This window comes from Podarcis vaucheri (genome assembly GCF_965113315.1).
Source record: "Podarcis vaucheri genome assembly, chromosome: 5".
Taxonomy (NCBI): domain Eukaryota; kingdom Metazoa; phylum Chordata; class Lepidosauria; order Squamata; family Lacertidae; genus Podarcis; species Podarcis vaucheri.
The window spans coordinates 45743897-45764213 of record NC_138763.1 but is presented as its reverse complement, the minus strand read 5'-3'; the positions used below and the strand labels follow the sequence as shown (position 1 = coordinate 45764213).

The window sequence follows — 20317 nt, the reverse complement described above, 5'->3', positions numbered from 1 at the left end:
CTACACTGCATTTGCTAGGGTTGCCATATTTCAAACAGTGAAAATTGCTGTTTGGAGCTATTTTTTATGGGAAATTGGCAAACACAGCACTGCCAACATGGGATGCCATATGTCTGGATTTTTCTGGACACCTTTGCCGATTTCTGCCCAGACACTGCTGCCCGCTGCAGTATTCCTGATATGCCTGCATATCAGTATTCCTGATATGACTGCATGTGTACAGTAAGTGAGTGGGCTAGGGCAGTGTTTCCCAACCGGTGTTCTGCGGCACACGAGTGTGCCATGAGACGTTGCCTCGTGTGCCGCGAGATGCCTGGAGGGAGGCGGGCGAGTCGGGCGGCGAGAGGCGGGGCGGCGGCGGCGAGGAGAGGCCGCGCCTCCTGCTGCTGCCTGGCGCTCCTCCTCGCAGCCGGCAGCGCTGCCTGGGTGCCTCCGCGCGACTCTGCCTCGCTGGGTTTGGTCTCCCAGCAGAGATGGGTCACACGCGCCCCTCCCTCCCTCCCTCAGCCTGCGCGGAGGGAGAGCCAGAGAGAGGCATCGCTCCTGCGCGGCGGGAGAGGGAGCAGCCGGAGCGATGCCCCAAACGAAGGAATGGGACCGGAGGGGAAATCCTCTCCGAGGAGGATTGAGCGCAGCTGAGAGAAGCCTTTCGAGGAGCTGCCGTGTCCCCTGGAAACCCCCTTCCCAGCTCTGCCTGCCTGCCTGCCCAAAGCTTGGAGGTTCCCCGGCAAGGGGGAGGGAAAAAACTTTCACTTTTGTGCGTCCCTCCCGGCGTGACGCTGCGCGCTGACGTCACGGGGCGGGGCTTTAATGGTGGTGTGCCGCGAGATTTTTTTTCAGTAAACAGGTGTGCCGTTGCCCAAAAACGTTTGGGAAACACTGGGCTAGGGCAAGTGCGCCTGTGCAGTGAGCGGGCAGGCAGATTGAGTGACCTGGCCAGCAGGCAGCCCAAGACAGGGCTTTCTGTACTCGCCCTGTTGTCGCTGTTGTGGCCACATCACTCCCAACAGGGTAGAGGAATGAAAGGGAGAAGCTCTTTCTTCCCTTCCTCTATCTCACCCCCACCAATGAGAGAAGGAAGGCTGCATTTAAAATGCAGGCCTCCTTCTCCTGGCCAAGGCAGCACTGTGACAGGAATGACAAAGGGAAGAAAGCTTTGGTCCCCTTCACCTCTCCCTGCCACACCACCTCAGCTAAGAGAAGAAAACCTTTGGGGATGGGGATGGTGGGGAATTGGGGTGAGCTTTGAGCAGGATGAGTTGTAAGGGAAGCAGGGAGGTATAAAGGTATAAAGGGACGTGGGTGGCACTGTGGGTTAAACCGCAGAGCCTAGGACTTGCCGATCAGAAGGTTGGCGGTTCGAATCCCCCACAATGGGGTGAGCTCCCATTGCTCGGTCCCTGCTCCTGCCAACCTAGCAGTTCGAAAGCATGTCAAATTGCAAGTAGATAAATAGGTACCGCTCCGGCAGAAAGGTTTGGGGGGCTGAGGTGTGAAGGGAGGGGGAGGGCATTGGTATAGGGGTTTGTGGGGGGTAATTGGGAATGACAAACAACACAAGCAGGAGTGGCAGCTCCTGGTACATAAAAAAAGAAAGAAAATTAAAGGTTCCAAGATTCATAAATGAACATATCACATCTATGCATATATCTGGGCTTGCTAGTTTTTCCACTGCTAATATGAAGTCTATGCCAGTACTTTTGTCCTTCTGTTACAAAGCTTCTTCCCAGACCTCAAAGCCAAGCAGTCTCTCTATAGGAATTCCTTGAAGAAATAAAACTAACAATGGCTAAAAAGTCTATGTTTGATTTCCTTGGCTCAAAGCCCTGGGATTTCTCTGTGTTTGCATAGGAAGAGGTTCCAAATCAGGTGCTGGCGGGAGGCAGACTTGTCGGCTCATTTCCTCAGATCTCTGGGCTCTTGCCAAGAAAACCTATAGAGGAATTCCAGCTTAAGGAGCAGTGAGTGAAAGCTGGTTTAGATGGCATAGATTAGAGAGATTTATGAATTGGCCAGCAGTGCTGCGGATTACAACTGCTCACAATACAACCCCATGGCTTGTTCTAAGAATGATGGACTTGAGACAAGCTTGTTTAGACACCTGGCTTCATAGCAGATGAGAACAACAACCAAAGCAGATTCCCTTGAGCAGGACAAAGCACTGAAGTTGCTGCCAACCTGGGAAGGGAAGTCTAATGATGTGTAGGAGGTATTGTTTGGGGAATTATTAAATCCATAGAGAACAGACTCTTTATGCCAAGGATGGGGAACCTGTAGGCCTTCAGACATTGTCAGACTCCATGTCCCATCATCCTTGGACAGTGTGGCCAATGGTCAGCAACAACAGGATCTGTAGTCCAACAACTTCTAGAGGGCTGCAAGCCCTCCACCTCTGCTTTATGATCTATCAGAGCCTCTCACAGCCCATGGAGCAGAAACAGCATGCCTAAGCAGTAATTTGTATTTAGACACCACTCAGGTGACTGGCAAGGGGGGAAAGCCTTTTGTGTAGCTCAAAAGCGCTGGACACTCCCCAGCAGTCATTAATTGTTGCTTTCACTCTGGTCCCAGAGTGTGGCCTGAGAGGATACTGCATTCTTCCCACCTCCAGATAGACAGTAATGCAAATGTTGGTTCATATCCAAAGGATCCTTTGGCAAACCAGTAAAGGGTTTTCTAATCTAGCATGCTTTCTGACATGCAGTGTGTTGCAGTCTTCTGATCCGAAGCATAAGGATCAATTACAATGAGATGCTGGCTGTACGAAAGGAATTTTCCTTATGCAAGGTTCTGTAAAGCCCTGGCCTGTGTTTAAATTATACTTATTCATGTGTGCAGCATCCACATGGAGGAATAGTATCTGTCCAGGCCAAAGATTGCTAATGAGCACATGCCTGGAATTGCACATGGGTCAAGAAGAACCCTTTCAAAAATGGTACCAGGCTGCATGGGACTCTATACCCATGTACACACAGCCTCTCCTTTAAATCAACCCCAAGGAATTTCCCCTCCAAGCAGACTCAGCTGCCAGCTTTGCAGTGGTTGTCAATGTAATGACCGCATGATAGTCATCCACCATCCAATGCCCTGATGATGTCCTAGTGTGGGGTGGGAATCAAATGTTTCCTTGCACAAAGAAAACCTTAAAGTCATCTGTGTGTTTGAGCCAAATGACAAAATGCCTCCAGTGTTTAAAGGAAAGAACAGTGCAAGGGAGATTGGCTCTTCCTACAAGGGACAGGAGAGAACAATGGCAGGCACAGAACACAGGCAATTGTTGTTATTTCTTTAATTTATTATTTATTGAATTTATATGCTTCCCTTCATCCGAGGATCACAGTGTGGTTGAAAATATAAAAACACAAACATATGTAACATAAAGGTAAAGGTAAAGGTAAAGGGACTCCTGACCATTAGGTCCAGTCGTGACCGACTCTGGGGTTGCGGCGCTCATCTCGCTTTATTGGCTGAGGGAGCCGGTCATGTGGCCAGCATGACTAAGCCACTTCTGGTGAACCAGAGCAGCACACAGAAACGCCGTTTACCTTCCCGCCAGAGCGGTACCTACTTATCTTCTTGCACTTTGACGTGCTTTTGAACTGCTAGGTTGGCAGGAGCAGGAACAGAGCAACGGGAGCTCACCCTGTCACGGGGATTCAAACTGCCGACCTTCTGATCAGCAAGTCCTAGGCTCTGTGGTTTAACCCACAGCACCACCCGTGTCCCAGTCGCTAGGTTGGCAGGAGCAGGGACCGAGCAACGGGAGCTCATAGTAACAGACAAAAGCAATACCCCCGTCCCTGCACAGTCTAAAAGGCCATAGGCTCTATAATTAGCCAAAGGCCTGGGAGAAGAGGAATGTTTTTGTCTGGTGCCTAAAGATATGTAGTGAAGGCACCAGGTGGGGCTCCCCGGGGAGAGCGTTCAGGAGAAAGCTGTGGTTTGAGTAAAGCTTTTGACAAAGTCTACCATGATATTCTTGTGGAGAGGCTGGTAACCTGTGAGCTGGACAAGGTAACTGTTAGGTAGTAGCAGTACCACAATATTCTGCCTTGGTCAGACCACACCTGGAATAGTATGTCCAGTTTTGGGCACCACAGTTTAAGAAGGGTGCTGACAAGCTGGAATGGGTGTATAACTATATGTATTGAAGGTGCCAGGTAAGCCTCACTGGGGAGCGCATTCCACAAACAGGGAGCCACCACAGAAAAGTCCCGTTCTCATGTTGCCACCCTCCAGACCCCCCATGGGGGAAGCACATGAAGAAGGGTCTCAGGTGGGCCTTGTGGGGTCTGGGTAGGCAAACCAGAGTTACCTCCTGAACCTTTTAAGCGTAGTCCTGCTACTTAGGTTTAATTGCAGGTCACAGCAGTGGCTTGTACCAGTTTGCAAGAAGAGGAGGAGAAGAAATGCCTCCTCAAATGTTTCTCAGTCTATCTACTTCACAGCAACTTCTGGCTCATCAAACTGTTTCTTGCATCTGGATTCTCCATAACACCCTGCAAAACTACTCTCCTTTTCTACTGGATTTCTCTCCTATCCCATCATGACTTTCCTCAGGATTCAGGTCTTTTCCTGGCTGGGTTTCTGGTGCTGTGATTATTGACATCGTGATAAAAGTTTCCTATCTCTGTTTCAGGGTCTCATTTTGAATGTATATTAGGAAAAAACCTTCACTTTGTTTCCCAATTCTCACAATAGGTTATCTGTAGTGGGGATCCTTTGGGGCTGGAGATTTCTTTTAAGCTAAGGTAACTGGAAGGAGCCAGTTTGGGTGGGTGGATTTCAAGCTCAAAGCTGCTGAAAACATTTCAGGGGTTGTGTGTGTGTGTTTTGTCAATAGCCACTCTGCCTCTCCTGGTTACCTTCCCCCTCCCTCCCCGATCATCAGAAGTTGTTGCTGGAGAACCAAGGGATGTGTAGAATGAAAGAAACTAATGGAAGTGGTAACACTGATCATAGAATTGTAGAGTTGGAAGGAACCACGAGGGTCATCTAGTCCAACCCCCTGCAGTGCAGGGATCTTTTGCCCAACATGGGGCTCAAACCCACAACAATGAGATTAAGAGTCTCACGCTCTACCGACTGAGCTACCTCGTGTACTTTAAAATAAATACAGTGAAGAAGAACACAAAAGTCTGCCACAGTGGATCAGTTCCCATTTGTTATTTGCACAACTCGACTTCTCAGAAGCCAACTGATAGCTTGCAAAGAAACTAAATGTGTATTTCTGATTTTTAAAAGGTAATCTAGATCTACTATTACTGAAAGCATTATGCAAAGCCTTTCCAATGCTACTGAGGCCAAAGGATGGCAATACTTTGTTCTACTGTTTGAATCTTTAATGTAGCCAACTACTAATTAGATAATCATCACCAATTTGAATGTGAACTGATGATACTATTTTGAGTACAGGACCACTCCCTACCTTGGAGGGCTCCAGTTGCCCCCTCTTTAATGGTATTATGACACTCTGCAAATATTTCTTTGCCCTGCCAAGATTCTGTTTTGATTTAGCCTTCTCTCTCTTCCCTTTGTGATTATGTTTGGATAGTCAGCTCTGGTATGGGTTTGTTGTTGTTGTTTTTAAGCTCCCGGCTTTATTTTATTGTTTGATTGTGTTTGTTTTAGTTTGTGATTGCGAGCTACTTTGGGGACTCTGTGAGAGGCTGAAAGGAAAAATGGAAATATTGCAATAGATAAATAAATGAATACTACTCTGAAAGAATATCAAAGTAGTGCACCCACGCACCGTTTTCAACCCTTACTCAGTCCTTCCTCGCTCAGTTTTCAAGTGGTGTTCTTTATAAACACGCGAGAGGTTAAAAACATAGGAAGTTGAGATCAGGGGGCCATCAAGCCCAGAGTCCCCTTTCCTGAAGCGGCCAACCAGATGCCTACAAAAGCCCCTAAGCAGGATGGGAGTGAAACAGCACTCTCTTGTTCATGGTACTCAGGGGCAAGTTACCTCTGTTTCTGGAGGTAGAATCCATCCATCATGACTAGGAGCCATTGATATCTTCCCCGAAATTGTCTAATCCCCTTTTAACCATTGAGGTTCCTCAATGAAAAGATTGGCAATGGCACAGAAGCTGCCTGAAGTTAGCTTGTCCACTATTGCTGATTGTCTTCTCCATTCCACAGGAGTAGAGGGGTGCTGGGCCCAATCCAGGGATCCAGGATCTGCACTTCCAGATCACGCTGGGCAACAGCTAGACTCACAGCCACAGTTGGAATCCTATATGTGAATTGTGGTGGAGCCTTAGGATGGATCCCATAATCCTCATGAATGAACTTTTCACTCAGTGCTAAAAGTCTTGGTCCCTCCGTATACATTTAGTTGAGGGTTGCTCCCTTAGTTACACCTATAGTTCTGCAATACATGCAAGTGCAAAAGATCACTCTGGGGCTGTTTTGGTGGGGAGCAGCATACATATCAAATCAGGTATCTTCTCTTTGAAAAGAATAGGGACACACTCCTGTTGCTGTTCATATGAACATAATTGGATTAGACAAAGAGTCTTCATTGAACCTTTTTACCACATAGGCATCTTAGCCAGCACAGCTTTGATATCCTAGAGAAGACAAAGGCAAATGTGTTGATCGGTGACATAAGAGCCCATCCATAACAGTATCAGTATGCAGTTGTCAGAGAGAAGGCTGAGATAGGCCTCTTATTTTTGACATGCCTTAAAAAAAACACCAGGGTGGGGCCCTAACTAACTATGCAATCTAGCGCACAATATGATTCTGCTGCCCTTGTATTTCAGTTGGGAAACCACATCGATGAGACAATCAAGAGAAGGATCACATGACTTTCCCAATAAAATTCTGTTGTGATGCTTGGCTTGTTTATCTAGATTTACATTCTTTCTCAGGGTATGAAAGAGCCCACATCTGAGTGGCAGACAAGGAAAAAGAGGGCTTGCTTATTTTGGCACATACTAGATCAATCTTTTCATCTTTTGCTAGCAATTCATACATAGATCTCTCTCTCTCTCTCTCTCTCTCTCTCTCTCTCTCTTTCTGTAAATTTGCATCTATATAAATTAGCATATGCCATTTTTATGCAAATACGTGCCCTCTTTAAATGTTCTATTTTGGGAGGCAGTGTGTATGTGGCTACATCTCAGGTGAACTTTGGCAGGCTGTGGATTCTGTCTTGAAGCAACCTGCACTATTGCTTTGGCAGAAAAAGTTCGGTATTTGGCTCCTGGTGCTGCCTCTTCCCATCTCACCACTCTGATGATCCTCACTGAGAATGCCCTCTGAAACATACCATCCATGTGGCAACTATATATCACTTTCCCCAAATACCTCTCACTTTCACAGCTTCTCTTTACAGCAAGCAGAAGGGGCCACACCAGGAGTTTCTGGGGGCTCTTCTGCTGTGGAATGTTTTGCTTCGGAAAAATCAGGCACATCTGCCACCCAAGAACTCTGAGCTCCCCCCTTGGACATGTTGAGTTCCAGTTTATACTTCTAATAAAATAAAAAAAAGGATTTTTCTGCCTAGAGCTTGCTTCCTAAGTAGTCAGTGAAAAAAGTGTATAGTTACAATTGTGGTTTCTCTGTAGAGCAGAGCCAGGAGTAGCGAAGGAGTTTTCTGCTGGGCTTCACTTGTGGCCATTCAGCATGAAAACAAGTCTAGTGGCTAATCAGGCAGGCTTTGGTGGAAGTAGTACTGTTTGTGTGTGTTGAGGGGCGGGAGAGAGGAGAGGGCTGGGATCAGGGGATCACGTTTCATTGTGACATCACTGGTCCTCATTCCAAGCAGAGATGCAGACAAACTAATCCACTGGAAAAGGCAAAAATCATCCAGCTTAACCCGGTTGGAGGGGATATTCAGGACGACATTGGAAGCAACTGATCACCAGGATTTTGAACCAGCCACAGGCTTTGCATAGTCTGAGCGGAGGTAGGTGCATCCACCACTGTATGGGGAACAGAGCTGCATGATTATTATTTTTTAAATGAGATATTTTAGGGCTACACTGTCTACTGTATATAGTATGCAAGGAACTGGAGAGTTCTCAAAAGAAGGAATATTCATTACCATGATTTACTGGATTAAGGCAATTCAAGTCAGGTCTAGCATTTAAAATGAAGGAGGGTAAATATTTGCATGGTGAGACACTTTCAAATACTGGAGCTTCCTAAACCTTCCTTTCAAGGTTAAAGCATGGTCCTCCAGACCAGCTGCTCAGATTAACTTTCTGACAGTAAGAGCTGTTTGACAGGGGAACAAATTCCTATTAGAGGTGGTGAATTCTCCTTCCTTGGAGGTTTACAAGCAGAGCTTGCATGGCCATCTGTCATGTATGATCTAGTTGAGATTTCTGCATGGGGGGGGGGGGGTTGGAGTAGAGAACCCTCAGGGTCCCTTCCAACTCTACAATTCTATGATTCGATGAGCTCCTTGACCATTCCTGAAATCTCAAGGTATCCATTGATTTCTGAAACTCTTGGAGTCAATTCTGGAAAAACGAGCATTTCAGACTTGGCTCCAGGTTTTCAGCCACAGGAGATACATATCCTTGGAACCATTTAAGCATTGGTTGGATAAACATCTGTCATGGATGGGATGGGTCCAAGGAATCCTGTCTACAGGCAAAGCATGAAACAATTGGCCTCTAAAATCACTTCTCGCTGTGTGTCTATGGGCCCTGACGCTTCCATTATTTCCCCTGGTCCCCTGCGCGAAGTTCCTCTAAAGATGTATCTAAAGTCTAGCAAAGTTTTCAACTAGCAGGGAGAGAATAACATTGTTGAACAGTAATATTCCTGAGGGTGTTTGGAAACTGAGTTACAGCTCTTCATTCATTCTGATGTATTATATTTAGCATCATACTGTTATTTACATCACAGTCCTAGACATGTTTACTCAGAAACAAGTCCCACTGTGTTCAGTGGAGCATACTCCCAGGTAAATGTGCATATGGCTGCAGCCTTAACTTCACAGCAATTGAGCCGTCATAGGGCCCATCCAAACAACTTTTTAATTGCATGTTCATGATGATTTGTGATAACGATGGTATCAGGGGTGGTCATACACAATCTTGCTTTCAATACTGTTTGCACCAGCAAATGTTTTGAGGTGTTCATACTGCCTCATTTCCATTCAGTGCATATCCTGCAACTTCCTGCTGAAATTCCAAAACTTTTTATACCACAGATGTTCAGGGTGTTGTCCTGCATATGTCCCACTGTAGTTCCTCCAGACAGCAATAATTTGGTAACATTGGGGAAGCACTGAAGAACAATTAATGATCTATAATAAATCCACCACTATTGTGTCAAGAATATGTTGCAAAATTCCTCTGCAATAAAATATGTTGTAAAAATCATCCACAATAAAACACATTGCAAAATTCATCCACAACCAAACACTAGAGACCTGCCCTGAGTCTTTCTCTCTCCCCCCTGTATTATTATCACCAGAGTCTCAAGACCTAGTATGTTGGCAGAAGTGTAATTTCTAGCTCACCAATAAAAGTTGCTATCATCATGGTAGCTAACTAAGGGTCTGGTATGAAATGTGCATGTTTGTGGTTAGGAGGGGGTGGGGAGTAAAGGAGAACAATTCTGGGAAGGCTTGGCTGTCACAAGATAGCCCTTAATGCCCGGGGCTATACAGAGTGTGTTTTCTATAAAACAATAGAACTCCTTCTGTTATGGATTAGTTTCATCTGAAATGCCATGCAATTTTTTCTTTAGTGCTTGTCTATAAGTGAGAATATTGCTAGCAGTGCTCATTAGTGCACTTCCATAATAACAGAGTGGGATTTCTATCTCCAAAGTTGGGGGGGAGGAATGCAGGTTGTCGTGTTAGTCATTAGGATCTGGATGGACAGAGAAATCTAGAGGAGATGGTACAAAAAAGCATCTGAAACACTAGGTTCTGTCTTCAGACCTGAGGCATGTGTGTTCTAGTGATACAGAGCAGCCCAGAGGAGTTGGGTTATTTTATTTATTGCTGAGGATATATCTGTTTGTCTATTAGACCAAAATAGTTAGGTGGATCTAGGATCCTAGCTTTTGGAGGCAAGAGGCAAGAAATACAGTGGTACCTCAGGTTACATACGCTTCAGGCTACATACGCTTCAGGTTACAGACTCCGCTAACCCAGAAATAGTTCTTCAGGTTAAGAGCTTTGCTTCAGGATAAGAACAGAAATTGTGCTCTGGCGGTGCGGTGGCAGCGGGAGGCCCCATAAGCTAAAGTGGTGCTTCAGGTTAAGAACAGTTTCAGGTTAAGAATGGACCTCCGGAACGAATTAAGTACTTAACCCGAGGTACCACTGTAGACATTAGCACGGAGGAGTGGGAATGGGGGTGGTAAAGGTGATAAGAACCAAGGATAATGTACTGGGGGGGGGGACCTGCTTGACACTTAATTGGCTGCAACTGCAAGTGAGTGACAGAAATAGCAATTGCATCCCCTCTTCCTTACCCAAGGGCCATTTCTTTCAGAACAACTGTTAACTACCTGATACAATGCAACAGATGTCCCTGTCTCAGTGGCAGCCGCATGGCTGAAGTCAAACAACCCCCAATATTTTGAATGAACCAGCCTAGAAAAATGATCATCGACAAGAATAACTTCGTGCTGAGTGAATATTTTCACAGCATGACTGCTCCCTCATTGACCTCGCAGGCTTTGTTCTAAAAGGAAGCTTGTACAATATACATGAAAGGCAAGCTTGGGAATTAACATTCATAGCCTTATGGCAGAGAAAGCACAGCGGCTTAAATAAACCAGGGCTTGAGTTCCTGGCTTGGGACAACAATAGCCCATAACCACCTGTTAGCTATTATATTTTTCAATGCTAAAATAATTGTAAATAAACTGTGATCTGAAATGATCGAAATGCGCTTTTACTATTGTTCTGGATATAATACTTCAGGTTTAACTTTCCTGTCTGCCTGATGAAACATCTTGCAGTTCTATATATTGTATGGGCGACTCTCAACTTTCACGAGAGTTACATTCCGGTGATAGCGTGTAAAGCTAAAATAACGTATAGTCAAAATACATTGGTTTCAATGGTGGGTGGGATTGCCTTTTTCCCCAGTTGATGTCCCTTGTTCCTCATATAGTTCCACAGGAACACAAGAAACTGCCTTATACCAAGTCAGCCCAGTGGTCCATCTAGTTCAGTATTGTCTACACTGATTGGCAGGAGGTCTCCAGGGTTACAAGAAGGGGACATTCTCAGCCCTACTTGGAGGTATGGCCACTGAGCCACAAACCTTCCCCACACCTCAGGGATTTATTAAGTGGTTGTCTCTGAATATATCCCCCTCTTCTAAGTTCTGTTTCTTTTTTGCAGGCACTGATGGCCTTGTAGAGAAGATTGCAGTGAACGGTGCTGAGGACCCAAGTGTCCAAGGGATGTTTTTCGGCAAGGGTGATGAATGGATGCCAAGTTCCAGAAAGCTTGTGAGAATGTCTCGGCCTGCTAACTTAGTCACCTTTCTCTTGCTGTTTTTGTGCTGGGATGTACTCAGTCGAGCCCTGCCTGTCGGCCCAGATTACTTGCAGCGTGGCTGGCAGAGGCTTCTGGAGGAGGGGGAAAGCTGTGTGCAATGTAGATTGGAAGAATGTCCCACGCCACGTGGCTGCCTTGCTGGGGTGGTGCTGGATGCTTGTGACTGCTGTTGGGAGTGTGCCAATCTGGAGGGCCAGATCTGTGACTTGGACAATACCAACCACTTCTATGGCAAGTGTGGGGATCACTTAGAGTGCCGCCTTGATTCCGGGGATCTACGGCACGGTGAGGTGCCTGAGCCTCAGTGCACTTGCCAATCTAGCCAGGCTCTCTGTGGCTCCGATGGCAAGACCTATGCCCAAATATGCAAATTTCAAGAGGTGCATAACTCCCATCCAGAGGCTAATCTCACTGTGGCCCATAAAGGACCCTGTGAATCAGGTAAGGCTTTTGCAGGTTTTCTCTAAATTTCCAAGTGAAGCTGCAAGCGATGATTTGGAAATAAAATGAGAAGGCATTTCTCCACATTTACATTCCAAGAAAAAGGGGCATTTGGGAAATGAAATGACGGACAGCTTTAAGCTGGACAAAAGAGAAATGGGGAATGCTTTGACAGCTACCTTAAACTTGTTCAAGCTTTTGTTTTCCCCCAAGCCCAGTACAATGACTGGTTGCAAGATGAGCGCTGCAACCCCAGAGTCGGCCATGACTGGACCTAATGGTCAGGGGTCCCTTTGCCTTTACCTTTACAATGACTGGTAGAAGTGTTCCAGGGTCTCATGCAAAGATCTCCCCCATCACTTGCCATGTGAGCTTTTAAAACTGAAAATGCCAGGTATTAAACCTCAACCTAGGACTTTCTGTATGCAAAGCACAACCTCACCTTAAGAGTGATGCATAGACCTCTTCACAGCGCACTGTAATTATTTTCTATGGAAAGCTGTGAAGACGAAGATCATGGGGTTCCACCCCCCAAAAAAGCAGTAACTAATTGAAAATAAGGCCTGTATGGTTGTTAGGGGACATCTCCAGTGCTTAGAGTGAACCTAAACATCTGGCCAGAAGCCTCTTAAGTGGCAAAGTGAGACCAGTCTTCTTTTTCAGTCTGTGTCATTTTCCCATGTGTTCAATCACATTTCCATTTCAGCCTATTTCATATCATCTGGATATTTTTTGTTGCCACTGAAAAATCCAGGATTATTTTTTTGTACTGACCAATGTTTTTAAATATTTAAAGGTAAAGGTAAAGGGACCCCTAACCATTAGGTCCAGTCGCGGATGACTCTGGGGTTGTGGTGCTCATCTCGCTTTACTGGCCGAGGAAGCCAGCGTACAGCTTCCAGGTTATGTGGCCAGCATGACTGAGCCGCTTCTGGTGAACCAGAGCAGCGCACGGAAACGCGTTTACCTTCCCGCCGGAGCGGTACCTATTTATCTACTTGCACTTGATGTGCTTTCGAACTGCTAGGTTGGCAGGAGCAGGGACCGAGCAACGGGAGCTCACCCCGTCACGGGGATTTGAACCACCGACCTTCTGAACGGCAAGCCCTAGGCTCTGTGGTTTAACCCACAGCGCCACCCATGTCCCTCTTTTAAATATTAACTATCCCACAAAAGACACATTTCTGAACCAATTTTCCCTTGAAGCACATTTTTCTAAACATATTTATTCTAAAATATACATACTGATGTGCATTTTTGTACATTTTTTTTAACCTGGGGACTACCTCACAACATTTGGAGAAAAAATAGATTGCTATTTAGTGTGCATGTTGCATAGTCTGGTCCAGAAAAGAAAGGACTGTGCCAACATGTGCATATCTTAAAATAGATGGAGCAATTCTGCTGGATTCCTTTGGAGGGGAACGATAGAAGAAATCCAAGGTGTTGGGGCAGGATGGTGTCGCTGGGATTGCTAACATTTGGTCTCACAACACTACACTATTTGGAAAATCCAACTGAAACTTAAGAAGGTGCCTCAAATTAGCCAGAGACTCTTTGGTGAACTGATCAAGGATTATCCATTCTGCAGCTCTCAAGTAGGGAGCTATCTATCCCACCCAACACTTGGCACCCAATCCTTTGTTAACTGGAGATGCTGGAGATTGACCTTGGGGACTTCTGCATGCAGAGTATATGCTCTACCACAGAGCTATGGACCCCTCCCTGTGCAGCCAACCTCACAACAGGAGGAAGAGAGGGACTAGGAGGCTTAAAATGTAGCCAAAGCATCTGACAGTAAAGCAGGCTGATTAGCAGCTGCCACAAGGATGTCACGTTTCTGCTGGAACATGAGACTCAAGCGACATTCCCTGAGAAGCACTTCATTTAAACGAGTATGACAAAGCTCTGGACCACCGTTTAGGGGCCAAGGGCTGTGGTTCACAGATGTGCCATGATGCAAACACATGCTTGACTAACAACTGCTGGTGGGCATGGCGAAGAGGACTATTCAGCTCAGTCATAAAAAGCCTGGCTTTTTTCTGTTTATAAGAAATAAGGCAGCATAGTGCAACAGTTGTACAGAACAATGTGCTTGATTATTATTGTGGTGGTTGCTGCTGCTGCACCTAAAATTGCTAGTTGCTGAACAAAAATACAGTATTAAAATTACACAGGCGCTGCTTGCAGGCTGACAATCGAAAGGTAAATATCACATCGTGTACTAGAAGGATTACTTGGAAAACACACCTAAATCAGATCTCAGCTAGAACAAGCTGAGAGAACCAATCTATAAAATTCAGCATGAAAATATTTTGTCTTCATATACAAGCAACCCAGAGATTATTTCTCTCAGATAGTTTTGGGTCTTTTCCAGAGCCCCACATCATATCACCTCCCTATGACATCTGGAACATCACTGGGCAAGATGTGATCTTTGGCTGTGAGGTCTTTGCATACCCCATGGCATCTATTGAATGGAGAAAGGAGGGATCAGACATGCTGCTTCCTGGAGATGACCCCCACATCTCGGTTCAGGTGAGCTACAAGTTCCAGCAAGAGCTCAGGGGGAGAATGGTTTGTGTTTATGGGGCAAGTCTGAAAAAGGATTTTGCAGCAGATGATACTGAGAATACTCAGTTATTTGGAAGGCCTAATTTACCTTCTTTTAGCAACTGCATCTCATGTTTAGCATCTTCCATCACTTAGGCTGACCTTAGGTCTTCTGCCCGCCAACCACAGATATGCCACAGATGAACTTTCATTTTCTTCAGAATACAGTGGTACCTTGGGTTAAGAACTTAATTCATTCTGGAGGTCCGTTCTTAACCTGAAACTGTTCTTAACCTGAGGTACCACTTTATCTAATGGTGCCTCCAGCTGCTGCTGTGCTGCCACCGCGCAATTTCTGTTCTCATCTTGAAGCAAAGTTCTTAACCCGAGGTACTATTTCTGGGTTAGCGGAGTCTGTAACCTGAAGCGTCTGTAACCTGAGGTACCACTGTATGTTTTTTTTTGCTGCTGAAAAAACAGTTGCATCCCTGCACGTACATTTCCTTTCTTACAGTGAAGTTCAATTATCTTCTACTTTTTACTGTTCCCCTTTGAGGAAGAATAATACATGTATCCACAATGGCAGATGTGGAATATTGTACTCACTGTGCATAACCCTAAAAGGCTCGCCAAGTTATCTTCAGAAGGGTTAACAGGCTTGGAGCTGCATCCCAAAATAGAACTTGAGAGGCTGTAGGGCAGCCACTTGTATACCCTTCTATTTAAAGGGCGTGTAAGGAAGCCCTGGGAAACTTTTATAGAAACTACAAATCTTTATTATTATTGTATGGAATGTTTGGGTGAGGCGAAAACTACATCACTGCTGGATTGAGAAGCTTGGGGAAGCTCCATGTTTCAGGCAGGGGGAAAGTAGTGTTATGCTTCTGATGGCATCTTCCAGCTAGAATGAATTTCAAGTCACTTTCCTTGACTGCATTTTCTGGCTGGACCACACATCGGGGATGAAACCCAACAAATGAAAACTGGAACCAGAAACAGCTTTCCCACAGGGAAAAGCTGAAACAATGGAATAATCTCCAGAGAGAAACTCCAATTTCTGCGAGTTAATTAAAAACAGTTTAAATGAAACATTATGGAATATATTGTGCAGAAAAATCTTCAGTGTGAGGGTAGGTATTAAACCAGATGATGCTAACAAGGTCCTAATGCACCCCTAAATCCCCATGCACCCCTACAACTTTAGGATTCTATCTTTAAAATGGAATGGAAATCCTAGTCAGGTGGGAAGTGGTCTTCATCAAACACAGTAGTATTTACATTCTGGCAATCCTGCACAGGATTGTGCTGTAAATCAGTCAGTCCCACTGGAGGATCCTCAGTTTAAGGTTAGGTTTCCTAGTTTAATCAGGAAATCTACTGGTTTGTGACTGCATATTTTAGTCTCTCGCATAGACTTGTATAGCTTTGTAAGAATGCAGAGAAACCTAGTTTTCATTTTAAAAGTTTCTAGACCTCATCTTAAAACTATATGTATGTAGACATATAGTTAAGTATGTAGACATAATCTTCTAAGAGCTGAGAAATCAAAGGGGATGTGGGTGTGGCTTTCAGCAATTGAGAGTGAAGTTTTTGAGTCCCATATAAAGCTTTTTGATTCAATCCATGGCAAGCGGTCCCTCTCCTACTGACTCCACAAACCCTTCATTTTCTCCTCTTTTCTATTCCAGCCCCTGCCAAGACATTACAAATTCTGGAATTTGTTTCAGTGTTGCGCTGCTATTAGATAAGCAAATGACTATTTCAAAGTGATCTTTTAAATTCTGTGCTTCATGCATTTCTGCCCATTGGTGAGGTAACATCAGTTTTTGGATGTGATTCTGTGCTCTCTGAGTTGACAAAAGAAAGAGAAAGACAGAGCCTGTACATTCACTTTCAGAGAAAAGCTGCTTGTATCCTGTTTACAAAGGAGACTGAGAAACAAGAAGACAGTTTGTGGTCACTTTCCAGTCCATTCTGATTTATGCTCTAAAAGAAAAGAGAGAGTGTGCCACAGTACAGTTTGCTACATCTGCAAGAAATTTAGATTGTTTTCCAGTTCAGAGTGGGGGTGAGGGGAGACTTGGTATTTCACAACAGGCTGAGATGTCCTAGAGAATACACAAGTACAAAATACGTATGCGTCAAGTGTGAAATGTGTGTGCATATGTATGTCTTTTAAAAACCCAGAAGTGGGCCACCTTTCTTGTTTATGTGTACCCAAACACTCAGGATGGTGGAATATCCCATTTAAAGTGAGAACAAGGAATATGGTGGAATCCTACAGTTTCCAAATATGTACAGAGATGACAGAAAGAGACTAATTGTTTGCTCTAACTGCTGGGATTAGGAAAAGAGAAAAAGGGTCTAAGTTATAGGAAGACAAATAATAAAGAAGAAATATGCATGCCTCAGAGGTCGTGGAGACCTTTTAAAGTGAAACATTTAGTCTTTTTGGCCCTGCTTTAGAACAGGAAAATGAGTCAACAGCTTTTGCATTCCAGGTGTGTGGCTTTCTAAATAACAAAAGATATCCTATGTGACAGTGGTAGCATTTATAAATGACAAGATATGCTTGTGCAAGAAAATATATTTCAGAGAACATGATAGTGCTTCACCTGAAAGGAGGGCAAATGGAGCAATACTAAAACTGAGATTTGACTCTGTGCAACCAATACCTTAGATATGCCTGAATAGATTGATTTGTGATACAGAGACTGTCTCAATAACTCCCCAGTGGAGATTTCAGCAGCATTCCACTTGCTGTAAAGTTTTTAATAATGGAATTGTGTCTCTCCTGTTGGTATATAACTAACTCTAGTTTAGGGGAGGCCCTCAGAAATATGAAGTGACCAGCTGGCTGCAGATTCAAGCTGTGAGGGTAACTGATGAGGGGACTTACCGCTGCTTTGCGAGGAACAACGTTGGGCAGGTGGCAGCTCCAGCCAGCCTCATGGTTCTCACTCCTGGTAAGTAGTTCCTACTCTTCCTCTCCTCCTCCTGACAGATTCATTGTGTTGACATTTCAGGCCCAGCACACCAAACACCCTTTGCCATATATGAGAGCAGATCTTCAATGTCTCTTTAGTCTTCCCCTCTTCTGAGCTATCTGATATTATTCAGGCAACTGCTGATCTGATATTCTTCAGGCAGCCGCTGCTATCAGTGCTCCTTAACTACCGAGTAGTGTTTCATATATCCTGTGTAACCAACTGCGTTACGATTGAAGTTTTTTTAAAAAAAGAAGAATCAAATGGTTTATCCATAACTACTGACTATACCAACCTAGTCCTTGGTAAAATGTTGTTAACAGTGTTTTCTAAATAAAAGGAATTCAGATATATGGAATACCATTTCCTCACACTCAGGGCAGAACTACACATTAACAAAACATGGTTGCCAACAAAACTGGCAGTCCTGTGTCCATTTCCCCTAGATTACATCCTCATTACAATCAACATTTCCCCACCCCCTTTAGTAGCAGCAAGTCCTGTGTGTAAAGGGGTTTTCAAAAAGCTAATGTAATGCTGTCAAGATATGAGGGTAGTTGAACTACATGCTACAAAGGAACAAGTGGGGTTCTTAACAGGGGGCTCCCAGTTTCAGTGAAAACCATGTGCTTCCCATAATGTTTAGTTCTTCTCTATGGTCACAATTCAACACAGAGTTAAGCAGTTCCATGGCAGATATCTTCTGGGCCCAAATTCTACTTTTTGTTCACTGTATCAGGATATCCCTCTTTAGCATTCAATTTAAAATATCTGCAAAAACAATTAACACCAAATATTAGCTTAAGCGTGCTATTGTTTGTGACATGTGTGCTTGGTTGATTTATTGGTTTGGTGAAAAGAAATGCAGACAAAGACATGGAGATAAAATGTTTGACAAGTTGTTTGTCAGATGAGGCAGCTGCTTCAAGCAATGGATGCTGAGATGTGGACAGGGACGGTAGCCAATTCTTTCTGAACCCCTGTTCCAGCTATTCTCCAATGTTAGAGACTAGAGAAGGGTGTGTCATGGGACCTGCACTGAGTCCCCCAAGGATGAGTAAGATTCAGCTGTCAATCTGGTAAGTTTCTGCCCATGGAATGGGGTAGTGGTGACATCTTGTCCTTCACCTCAGGCAGCAGAACCGAGTCTTGGGCCAGCCCTGTTCCTGGCTGCTTGTAAAACGGACAACATCCAAATATCCCCACGATAGATAGCAAAGAATACAAACACTGTACAAGGACTAATTATTTGCTTTGTGTCCTGTACTTGCAGATCAGCTGAACATGACTGAATTGGCTCTGCCCAAGATGCCCAGACTAGGGCCAGACGATGACATGGAGAGTGACGATGACTCATATGACTATTACTGATGGCACATGCATGAGGGAGCTGTCAAAGTGAAGAGCAATGTACATCTATTCCATTTTGAACATTTGCCTCCTCATCTACTGCAGACCTCTGAGATAGCCAGTACTGAACCTTTGTGCTGAAAATCTTCTATGGACAGTTTGGATATCAGTTAATTTTGGGTGGGGAAGATTTATGTATTTAATCATTTGACCCCTTCTTTTGTTAGGTGAAGGGGACAACAAGCAAGTGGAAAGAGGGGTTGTTGTGTTTCTTTTAGCTGATCCTAGAGCAAATGGGCATTAAATGGTACTTTGATCACCTTTGGAGAATATAGTTTCTTTGACCCCACACATCTCAACACTCATGTAAACTCCCCCTTGGGGAAACAAGAGGCTTTATCCTCAATGCAGATAGCAGATACAAGATCCTTAGTTGAGAATAGAATATGGTGGGGGAAGCACCAAAAAAACCCCAACCCCTCCACACCAGGGTCCCAATCCAGATTGCCCCCATACTTCAATTTACTTTTAAATAGCCAGTTATGCAACTGCTAATTGCATGAATGATATTTTGACTAGTTTGATCAGAGACCAGGGCTTCATCTAGACAATTTGATGGCACAGCACAGACTCTAGAGAAAAGACAAAGCTATGAGACCCCTTCTTGGGATGAGAACCCATCCTGTTTCTTCTGTTCCAGATGCTCTACACATGCTTGTTCTCTACCCTGCCCACCATTCCTTTGTTCCTTACCTTAAAGACTGCAAGTTGTCTTCTTAGCCTTGATCTGTACTTCTGTTTGGTCTGCTTCCTCAGTTTGGATCAGCTCTTACCCTCCAGATCAACTGCAGTGGCATTGTATGAGACACTATTCACCATATGAGCTGAATGCCTTGACAATTTTAAAGTGAAACCACCACTCACATATAGCAGTAGATATGAAGCCTCTTATGCAAATACACTGGCATGATCAACTCTTCCATACTCAAGACAGTGCGGATAGGTTACAATGGTATACAGTAGGGATGCATATCCCTGCAATCCGCTGAATCTTCAGGGCTCTGCCCAGGTCCCAACCCTCACTGGTCCTGCTCTGTATCTTCCTTTAGTGATTTCATCTGGCTGAAATGTGTCCTTTAACTGTGGTTACAACTCTTGCTTGCCTGGATGGACAGTGGTGTGTGTCTGACCACACCGACCACAGGTATGCTGTCCCCAAAAGGTTAACCACAAATGAATGTGGGGCCCTTGGCCGAAAAATGTTCCCCATCCCTGGTGTACAGCAATGTAACAAGATTGACCTTTGAATAAGAACCACAATTATCACTCCTGAAAATAAAGCAGACCTGGGAGAATCTCACTTTAAAGCGCAATTGGAGGCCTGACTTCTATGCAGCAGCTTCTCTCAAGCCTTTTGTACAGATTCATCTGTGATCTCATTTGTGTGGTTATATTTGTTACTGTTCTTTGCTTTCTAACAAAATCAAAAACAGGG

At 44.6% G+C, this 20317-nt stretch overlaps 1 protein-coding gene across 2 annotated transcripts; it reads left to right on the top strand.

Moving 5' to 3' along the window:
• Positions 1-7727: 7727 nt before the first annotated feature.
• On the top strand, positions 7728-19146 carry KAZALD1 (Kazal type serine peptidase inhibitor domain 1). 2 transcript variants are annotated; one of them, XM_082223460.1, is made up of 5 exons: positions 7728-7918; positions 11333-11932; positions 14310-14470; positions 17304-17451; positions 18746-19146. In XM_082223460.1, the coding sequence occupies exons 2-5, from the start codon at positions 11395-11397 to the stop codon at positions 18841-18843; spliced, it is 945 nt and encodes a 314-aa protein (XP_082079586.1). In that variant the 5' UTR covers positions 7728-7918; positions 11333-11394; the 3' UTR covers positions 18844-19146. The 2 variants fall into 2 exon arrangements, with proteins under 2 accessions (XP_082079586.1, XP_082079587.1); XM_082223461.1 differs by lacking the exon at positions 7728-7918 and adding an exon at positions 11098-11230.
• The last annotated feature ends 1171 nt before the right edge of the window (positions 19147-20317 follow it).

Excerpts from the sequence above, each read along its gene's own strand:
- KAZALD1 (XM_082223460.1), top strand. The coding sequence starts at position 11,395 with ATGTTTTTCGGCAAGGGTGATGAATGGATGCCAAGTTCCAGAAAGCTT. Across the intron at positions 11,933-14,309 it reads TAAAGGACCCTGTGAATCAG|AGCCCCACATCATATCACCT; the intron begins GTAAGGCTTTTG and ends GGTCTTTTCCAG. Across the intron at positions 17,452-18,745 it reads CCTCATGGTTCTCACTCCTG|ATCAGCTGAACATGACTGAA; the intron begins GTAAGTAGTTCC and ends CTGTACTTGCAG.